At 37.5% G+C, this 10236-nt stretch overlaps 1 protein-coding gene across 2 annotated transcripts; it reads right to left on the bottom strand.

The window, feature by feature from the left end:
- Positions 1 to 1078: 1078 nt before the first annotated feature.
- XKR9 (XK related 9) lies at positions 1079 to 9128 on the bottom strand. Of its 2 annotated transcripts, none has more exons than XM_027725428.2 (3): positions 8839 to 9128; positions 2552 to 2775; positions 1079 to 2100 (listed from the first exon to the last, which is right to left on the bottom strand). In XM_027725428.2, the coding sequence occupies exons 1-3, from the start codon at positions 9111 to 9113 to the stop codon at positions 1457 to 1459; spliced, it is 1143 nt and encodes a 380-aa protein (XP_027581229.1). In that variant the 5' UTR covers positions 9114 to 9128; the 3' UTR covers positions 1079 to 1456. The 2 variants fall into 2 exon arrangements, with proteins under 2 accessions (XP_027581229.1, XP_027581238.1); XM_027725437.2 differs by lacking the exon at positions 8839 to 9128 and adding an exon at positions 3957 to 4075.
- Positions 9129 to 10236: the final 1108 nt, after the last annotated feature.

Here is a 10236-nt window from a genome sequence, read left to right as displayed (position 1 = left end):
TGCACATAGAAATTCATTTCCTTGACTAGGATTAAGGAGATGTACATGGTTGGCATGGTAAAGAAAACGTGGACATGGAACAGGAAAGAACCACATTTAGAAACTTCAGTAAGATTTGGTAAGACTGGAAGAGTAACAAGAAAAAGGCATTCTGCAGTCCATGAACTTGATACAAAAGGCACAAGACATGGCTCTTCAGCACCCTAACTATCGACCTTATTATCAGCCATTTCTCCAAAGTTTCAGGGAAGTTTGCTGTTAATCAACAATGCTAAAAGATTTGGTTCCTGGTGAAGTTTATCAGTTTTTCTTATCTCTAGTCTTTTTTTCTCAGACCCTGTTTCCTCCCTTTGTCTGTAGCCACTTTAACTGCAAATGTGACTTACTGGCAGTGAAAATGGGAGAGAAAGAGCCCCAGATTTTCATAATACAGATTTAAAACATGGAAGCTCTGAAATACTTCCCCTTAAATTTTATTTCTGAAAATACTGACTATCAACCTTACTTCCTTTGTTTTAGCATTCAATGAAACGTTGTCTAATTTCACTCTGCCTTCTGCCAAAAATTCTTGATGGACAAGATACTTATTATATCTTTTCCCAGTCCCTGTGAGTGCAATTTATCAGAAGTCACTCCTCTTTTCTCTTTTCTCCAGTGACAAAGACAAAAGACTGCACCGCTGCATACCTTGCACAGCCTCCTATTTCAGTGGAAACCAGCATTGAAAGTGTTGCATCTTAGAGCCCAAAGGAGACAAAAGCTTTATGGAAGATAGTTCTTCCTTTATATGCAAAACTCCTGTTGCCATCCATAAATCACTCAGGCTGCTATTATAACCCCGAACAAGCTGGCATCACCCCTAAGTACAGAAGATTCTGTGAAAGATTAGCAGAACAAAAACAACAAAGGAGTCATTAAAACACCTAGAAGATAAAATGCTTGAAAATATCTCCCCAAATTTCCTTGTTGCAAGACAGTGATTAAGCCATAAATCAAAGCTATTCTTCTTTAGGGGATGTTTAGGGAGAAGGCAGTACAGTTTGTTACTATGTGCATCTAAAAACGAACTGCAGCTCTTACAGTAATGGGGAAAAGCAGATAACTGATCACTGCCCACTGCCTTATTTTTAACAGAATCAACATAAATGAATAGAATGTGGTTTTAATGCTAGGTTTCATTTTATTAACTTTTAGCTTTTCCTATCTTACATTTGCGTTGCGAAAAAAACTAAAACAGTGGAATGTGTTGGATAGATAGATTGTTTCTTTTTCAAAAGTAACTTTCACCAGCAGGTGAATATTCATGTTACAGTTTTCGTACAGCATCACAGAAAACAAATAGTTATTCAAAGTCAATAACTCTGGTCCCTTATGTGATGATACATAAGAAACAAGACAGAGAAACAGATTGTCCAGTATTTGCTTTGAAGTCTTCACAAAAAAAGATCTATACCATTCATGGCATTAAAAAATTTTGAAACCTGCTGGTTTTCACTCTATCCTTTTGTCCTGTCATTCCATCAACTTCATCTAAACATGCCTGTGGTCTGCAATAAGTAGTCGGATGAAAATGCTTATAATAAACAACAAGAAAAATAATACCTAACACCAGATGTAAAATAGTTAAGATGATCACAATTGTAAAATGTATTTCCTTGATAATGGAAGGTTTCCAGAACATATATACAAACAAAATACCTAGAGTTACTACAGTGTGAGTAGCATAATAAATAGAAATGCAAACTTTCGTTCTTCTATCCTTTATGTTAAAAAAAGTAAAAATTAGAATTATTCCTACTACAGTTCTGTACAGATATTCCATCTTCTTAGATTTGCAAAATGTTGTACATTGTTTCAAAGTCCAAGTGAAGCCACAGATCCAAAGAAATATCAGCAGAATTACAGAAATTCTAACACTCAGTAGAGTGATAAGTGAAATACTGAGTACCCAAGAAGTGATGGTAAGCAGTTTATAGAAGAGATACATGAACTTGGAAGTCACATGAAATTCACCTTTGTCAGGCAGAGATTTTTGCAATGACATCTGATAATCAACCATTGAAAAGGAGATACCACAAAGAGACATAAAAATGGCAGCATCTAGACAAAACACAAGGAAAAATGTTAAACCAGAGAAGAAGATACTTATTTTACATTATAATATCTGAATGAAGTTTTGGACAAGTTTATGCTTCTTAACACTTTACCACAATTTTATATTTACTCTGTGCTCCAGAACAAGTCACCCTAATTTTAAGGCTCACTTTAGTTACCTAAATCTAGGCATCTGATACCTGTTTGGTATGCCTGTGTTATCCTGCCCAGCCTATGGTTCTTAAAGGTATTGCCTAAGTGACTTTTTATAGTGAAATCTTCCTTCTCATCGATTTAGCAGAATGGACCATCCAATAGACAGAAAATCTAATTAAATGAAGGTAATTATACTGTGGAATGTGTGTTTTCCAAGGTATGTTTAATGTTATCCAATCACATGAGTTATATTTTTAAGTAAGATACTCAACTTGTAAATTAAGGAAAAAGACAGACTCACATTGATAGCAATTAGTTTTGCCATGTTGCATGAGGATGTAAATCTGGACAAAAAGTTGTGGCGTGGTCTCAAGAAAAGCCTTGAACACCCTGAGCATGTTAATATCAGTCACTGCATCAATAGCTTGTTTTTTAATGAAGTTGGAAGGATCTGTTTCTGAAGCATCTCCACTGCTTTTTAGTTTAAATGCAGCTTGGCAGCCATATTTCAAAGCAAACCAATACCTAATAAAAAAAGAAAACTGATTAGACAGCAGCTTTTAGAAGAGCAACCCAATAAAATTATATAGTCTAACAACAACTTTTCCCATTTTATTTTCCACTGATATTTATCTTTGCATGTAATCTAGCATCTTCTACTAAGCTAAAATTTTTTCTGATATCTGTCTGGTATCAGAGATATCAGAAAATCATTTAAGCCCAGCAATACTGTGCAATATAAAAACTAACAGAATCAGACTTGTCTGAATAAAGATTACAAGCTTTGTTTTGTTAGGTTCTTATTTCTTTAAAAGTACTGCATTTCTGAAAATTCCCTTAGCATCTCTCCTCAGTCCCTCTTTGGGATACTCATTCAGTTTTTTTGTATCTTTCTAAGAGTAGTAGTGAATATCCAGCTCTGAACATCCACATCTATGTAAGTATAGTTTAGAGCCATAAGCCCCAAGTATAATCCCTGATGAATTGCAAACATATAACAAACTTTTAAAAAAAAAAATCACTACAGTGTTACTTTCTAAACACTCAGGAATATAGCAGTGAATCACAGGGAGCTAGGAAGAACTCCTGACTCCTTCAGGGGTTATAAGTTTAACACCTTCAGCAACTTTAAAGACCAAATCCTTTGACCACAGGGGAGACAGCATCAGGGGTTCTTCCACAGCTACAACCAAGACAGCTGGGATTGGCAGGTGCTTGGTTAAGTGCATGCTAGAGGACTCAGAACTTATTCCCTGATATGTTAAAGCATGTTGACCATACAAATGAGAATTGTAACATGGAAGCATTGATAGGAGTAGGTGTGGAGCAGCTGTGCTACTATTAAAGAGCCTTAGAGGAAGAGCCTTTGCTCTTCTCCTTGCAGAGATTCATAGACTGCATCCCTGCCATTCAGGCTGATTCCTGATTCCATGAGCTGGCTCTAGATCCATTATTTACTCCCAAAGGAAACTCTTTTCTACTTTTATGTTTTTGTATGTTTTTCTTAGTATTCTCTGAATAATCACTCATAAGTAAAGAACTGAACTGTTTGGCAAGGCATCTATAGCTTTTTCCGTTTATAAAACAATTAGTATTCCAAAACATCTGGTTCTCATCTGAGATGTAAACATCTGGAAAGTTTGCAATGTTTTCAAGAAAAAACAATTGGGTAGACTGATCTGCTAGTTGTCCATGGACTCACTCACCAGAGCCTGTGTTTGTCCAAGCAGCAAGAAGTGGAAACCAGCTGCAAAAATTTCAAGCCACGGAGCTCACAGCTGAGAAGGCAGGTGATATGCAGGGCATGTTGTAAAAGGAATATTTTAGCTGGATGCACACCTGAAATCACTTGTCAGTTTTTCAAAGTGCATTGCTTCTGAGCATGGTATACTAGGTTTATATTGTTATAAGATGGTATGCTATAGTATACCATGAAGTATACTCCTGACTGTATATAATACATTGGTTTTTTCTAGAAAAGTCAAAATATTTCTATTGCTCTTTAACTATATATTAAGCACAGTGATGTTCTCTGAGCTCCATGTGCTTTTGTCACTTACTGTAGTTCACTGTGAGAAATTTTTCATCATTTAAAAGTATCTTGAGCTTACACTCCCATTGTCATCTGCCCATTTGGCATGCAATAGAAACATTTTAGGAAGGGTTCATAGCCAACTTTTAGGCCTAATGTTGGACAACTGCATTCCCAGCCTAAGGCAAAGTTCAGTCCATACTAAAGAGTAAGTCAGGTTCAAATTTTCTCCTTTATCGTGCCCATGGCTCATCTAAACCCTGTGCCTGCTCTGACCCTATCATAGTTATATTCCTATAATCTATTTTCCTATAATATATCTATTGCTGTAGAAGCTCTGTGCTTCAATATTCATAAACCGTAAAAAGTCTTTCAAAAAAGGTACTTCCACTGTAATAAAAAGACATTAACTGAAAGTATTGGATTAGTTATGTATTTTAAGTAGATGTCCATCTTAAACTGAAGGTGAAATGGGTATGTCAGTAACACAGACAAATGCAGGTTTATAATTTACTTTTTCTTCCTCTAAATTCATTACAGAGAATATGTTTTGCATTAATTCAAGGTATATTAGCTACTTGGAAGCCAACAGAGTAAAAAACCCATAATTTCTTTATAACTGGAATCATCATATGTGAATGGTAAAGAATTATCAGTGTTTCTAAATATCATATTCGCTTTGACGGGGGAAAAAAAGGTTTCTGCCTTTGCAGTGTTGCTTTGTGGAGAACACAGATGATAGGGCTCCTACTTGTTATAAAAACTCATGGAAACACAGCTCCACCGTCTCTCTGTTCTTGAGATGCTCCTACAATTTTATCATCATTTCGTAAGGGATGAAATTTGCTCCTTATCTCCTGTAAAATTAGGAAGGCTTTGTCTCTGACTGGGAATTCACAGAGGTGACAGCTATTTGGTTTTGTTGCTTCACAGCCTTCACATGTGACAGGCAAGCTGCCTTGCCAATGTTTCCATATCACATGCTTCCCCTCAGATTTCCAATGAGAACTTTGCAACACAATCCCAGCATTACACTACACATCCCATCTCATCACACTACACTGTTGAAGATTTGGGTGCCATTTAGAAGTTCATACAGGCAGGGTGTGAGCAGCCTGGCAATAGTGATTGTCCTGTCTAAATTCTGGTCACACTGTCACAGTATTCAGCATCATATAAATCACATAAATCCTTAATCAAAGGAAAAATACTCTCTGTTGCATACTAAACTTCACCTTCTAAGTATCAAAATACTGGGATTAAATCCACAAAACTGATGCAACTAAGTCAGGACTTAGGGCAGTAGATATATATTAAGAAAATGTGATCAAACACAAGAATCATAGAATAGTTTAGATTAGAAAAGACTTTAAGACCATCGAGTCCAACCATTGCTCTAACACTACCAAGTCCACCACCAAACCATGTCCCTAAGTGCCACATCTACATATCTTTTAAATACCTCCATGGTTGGTGACATCACCACTTCCCTGGGCAGCCTGCTTCAATGCTTGTCAAACCTTGCAATGAAGAAATTTTTCCTAATATCCAATCTAAGCCTTCCAGGGGCAAGTTGAGGCTGTTTCCTTTCCTCTCGTCCTATCATCTGTTACTTGAGAGAAGAGATTCACCCACACCTCACTACAGCCTGCTTTCAGTTGTGGAGAGCAATGAGTTTGACACAGGGTGTAGGGTAACGTAACCTCAGTGACACCTCCAAGCTAGATGAACCATCATCCTTGCTATTACTCAGTTCCACTTGCAGAGCCTCACACCTGTTGTGGCAGGACACCTGTGAAGGTAGTCACAGAGGAGACACACCTGGGAAGGAACTTGTTGCCATTGCCCCGTAGCCTTAAGTCGCTGTGCTCAGCCAGGTGGAGAGAGGATAGGGAATTGTCCGTATCATGTCCTGTGACTGTTGGGCCTGTCTCAGGGAAGGCCAGGTGTGATTCTACCTGTCTGCCCCTCCCTGATACTCCTCAGCCTACTCACTTCCTCCCAGAGCTCTGCCACAATGCAGAGGAGTTCCTTTACCCATGGATGCACCTCCCACACATGTGCTCACTGCTGCCAGCTGGTACTAACTCAGAGCAGGGCCCACACTGCAGCCCAGCACCAGGTATTAACAGAACATCATCTATCTTGGCTCTGAATTTTTCTCATTGTCTTTTAAAAACATACAATTAAATAACCTCAGACTCAGCAAAGTACTCACATTTATTCTCATGCCTCATGGATTTAGAATTAATCTTTACAAATATGCAAAAAAATCTTCCATCTGCTCCTTTTCAGAACATCAGGGCATCCTGATGCTACCTTTAAGCATCAAGAGACACAATAGCACCTGCCTGTATCACAACAGCTTCTGCCTGTATGGCCTTCTATTCTGAAAGCAAAGGTTAGGAATTGCTAAAATGTCGTCTCCAACAGGTGTGTCCTTGACTGATGTTGCAAACTGCTACACATCAGATGGCTCCAGAATTCATATGGTGCCCTAGGGAAATGTCCTGCTTTCCCACATTCCCTGACTGTGTTATTGTTTTGTTATCTGTTATGTCACAGACTGTTCTTGATTCTACCAACATCTGTGTGAACCACTTAAATTAGTCAGGCTGAAAATCATTGTAGTCAGCATAGTTAATATATACTTTACCAACTTAATTAGGTCTCCTTGCAGAGAAAAATATTTCATATAAAATACAATTGCAGGTATATATTCTTTTCATTAAAAGAAACTAAAGCCTTATTAGATATGTAATATTTTTATTTCATTTTTCTTTTTTAATATATATATGTATATACGTAAGTGTATACACATATATGATTTTCATATTTATTACTTAGCATTGGCAGTGTGATAAGATAACCAAACTGATTCCCATTGTGCTGTGCACTGTACAAACCTGACAAAGTTCCAGTAGCTAAAGGGTACCAGCTTGTAATTCACCAGTACCTAAAGGGAGCCTAGAAGAAAGCTGGAGAGGGACTCTGTACAAGGGTATGTAGTGATAGAACAAGGGAGAACGGCTTCAAACTGAAAGATAGTAGGTTAGCATGAGATATTAGGAATGAAACTCTTTCCTGTGAGGGTGGTGAGGCACTGGCACAGGTTGCCCAGAGAAGCTGTGGATGCCCCATCCCTTGAAGTGTTCAAGGCCAGGTTGGTCTAGTGGAAGGTGTCCCTGCCCGTGGCAGGGAGGTTGGAGTGAGATCATCTTGAAGATCCCTTCCAAATCAAACTGTTCTGTGAGTCTAAGTTCCCTGGTTCAAAGATGCAGCAAGTAATGTAAAAGGCATATGAGAAATGGAAGAAGCGAAGAAAGAAGGGAAAAAATGAAGAAAGATAATTTGGTAATCTTCCCAATTCAAGCATCCTAAATTCACTGGCCAAGACATATTTACTGGGGAGGCTCCCATTTTCATCTGTAATTCAGGTTCCTGTCCCAAATGACCTTCTGGTGAAGTTCATCTTGACAAGTATGACCTGACTCGTGACAGAATCTACTTTTATCCGTTGACTGTATCCTTAGACCTGAGAGACTCATTGTCTAAATTAACTGCATAAATCAGATGACTAAGAGGTAGAACATGAGAGAGTTGTACCTTGATATTCCAAAGAAAACACATACAACAGGAAGTAGCTGGTCACAAAGGTACAAGCACAAATGCCAGCTTGCTGTTATCATTTTATACTTTACAGTATGCATTTTCAGCCTGCTGAATTGTCAGGAGTGGCTGAAAGAACTTTGCAGTTTATACGTATCATCTTGGAAGTTTTCCAGGTGTAAGTGGCAGCATAGGAGAAAATATCATTTGTGCAACAAAGAACAGGAGATCAAGTAGAAAACACTGTCAGTGCAAAGGGCAAAATAATGTTTGCTACGTAATAAGCCACTCAGAGAAGATGGGGCTAATTCTGGGAAAGAAGATTCAAAAGTTATAGAAATTCATGGTAAGAGGTATTCATTCAGGAAAGGGTATGAGTTCAGGTAAGTCCAAGAGTTTTGTGGATTACCGTAGAGTTAAGGTAATTACCTTAGAGCTAAGCAAAGATTCCTATCACAATTAACTCAGTCCCTGCAGAAGTACTGCCGCAAGTGTTCTTATATGCAGCTATTCATGTCTCCATTGAATTTTGGTTGTTTTTCTACATGTGGTTAGATTCTCAGGTTGAAAAATTACCTCTTACTTCAGCTGTTTAGTGTGCATAACATCACTTTGAAAACTTATATTTATCAGTTACAACAGTACTACACTATAAAGCAAGCAGTTTTATTACATATGCCATATGAAAAGGCTGATTAATCAAACAGAATTGGGTTGTGAATGATAAAAATTATTACTTACAAGTAAATAAAAGAAGATCTGAAGGTACAACAAAACCTGATAAAATTTACCCTGGCAAAAGCAGACAAAAATCTCCTTCCTTTCATAGTAATTGTTAAGTAAGGCCAGAACTGGTCTTGTCCCTGAAGTCATACTAAGCATTTCTTAATAACCGTCTTAAAGGAACATGATTTCTCATTTTAAGATAAATTTAGAGGTTTACATACCTTATAAAAATTCCACAGTGAAAGAGATGAACTAGAAAAATCCATTTCAACTTCCCAGTATCAGTACCTTCCCAGTCGTTTTTAAACCAGTCATAACTAAATATCTGAGTTACTAATGATGAAATACCTCTAAAACACAGTATCAATATACTCCAAGAATATTGTCCTTGACAGAAATATTTACTAGCTACCCAAAAGTCCACTCCAATATCAACTACATAAATTATAATTCCGCCAACTAAAACAAAAAAATTCTGCTTAGTAAATTTCATCATGTGTTAGACTGCCACTTATCATTCCCTCCTCACTTCATGTAAAGGAATCTAAATGCTTTACTACAATAGAGTCTTTTTACTGATGATACTGCTCATAGGGCTCTATACAAAGAAAAGTTGGGTTATGCATTTTTATTATGGCAAAGGGACTTGCATTTTTCTATGTTCTTGATCTAAATATTAAATTAACTTCCTTGATACATATCTATTCTGGAAAAGATAAATGTAAACTGTCTTTTTAATTGGTGGAGTCATTCTTCATTAGTGGTTCCTAAAAACAAGAAGAAAAAAGAAGATTAGCAGTAGCAATATCTCCCTCATTTAAAGAATCATACAGCAAATTCTTTAAATTCTCACAACCATTTAAATAGGCAAGCACAAAATACAGAATGTAATGAGATATCAGTGAACAATCAAGCCAAGAGAGGTGCATTTCTGAACCTGCTGAGGTCACTCTCCCAACCAGTGATTCTCCACTCAGGCAGCTGTTGAGGTAATTCCTAACGGTTGCAAAACACTAAGAAACAAGCCAGTTTTTAAAAGCAGTTTATGGGGAAAAGATTGATACCTTTCCAGGAGTTTCTTAACTTCTGAGCTCTTCTCCTTTACGGTACGCAGCACAAAACATTGAGAAAACTTCTGTCTTGAGTGCACACAATTGCATCAGAGTACACATCATTCTGCAATTTCCAACTGTGTTACTGCATTTGTGTGCATACATCTAGTGGTTTTATCAGTCCTGCTCTGTTTTCCACATGCAGCAAGAAAGTGCTGAATAGGATTGCAGCTCTTCTGTTAAAGAGGCTTGTAACGACCCGACCTGCACCAGTCTACACCTCTTTGAGAATTGTCTCCCAAGCTGTGTGAGAAGTAGCTACATGCAGATGATCTAACTACATAGTCCACTACAAATAGAATTAATTCGCAGTTTGAACTACATTTACACTGCCCAACACTGCAAGGATTCTTTTGACTTCTTTGGGTAGTCCTTACATGTTTTTCCTCTGTAGATCTTTGGTATTTGCCAGGTGAAACAGAAAAGCTATATGGCAGTACATTCTTGGTCTCATTCATGTCCAACTGTGCAAAGCTAAAAATTAAAATGACAAAATCCCTTATCTCA

Source organism: Pipra filicauda, unplaced genomic scaffold, assembly GCF_003945595.2.
Source record: "Pipra filicauda isolate LSUMZ 115617 unplaced genomic scaffold, ASM394559v2 scaffold177_size2800117_pilon, whole genome shotgun sequence".
NCBI classification, from domain to species: Eukaryota; Metazoa; Chordata; class Aves; order Passeriformes; family Pipridae; genus Pipra; species Pipra filicauda.
This window is presented reverse-complemented; position numbering and strand designations above follow the sequence as displayed.

Bases quoted from the DNA above. Each gene is read 5' to 3' on its own strand.
- XKR9 (XM_027725428.2), bottom strand. From the start codon at position 9,113: ATGATGAAATTTACTAAGCAGAATTTTTTTGTTTTAGTTGGCGGAATT. The intron at 2,776-8,838 runs GTATGTAAACCT...TTTTTTTATTAG, and splicing joins CACTGTGGAATTTTTATAAG to GTATTGGTTTGCTTTGAAAT. The intron at 2,101-2,551 runs GTGAGTCTGTCT...TGTTTTGTCTAG, and splicing joins CAAAACTAATTGCTATCAAT to ATGCTGCCATTTTTATGTCT.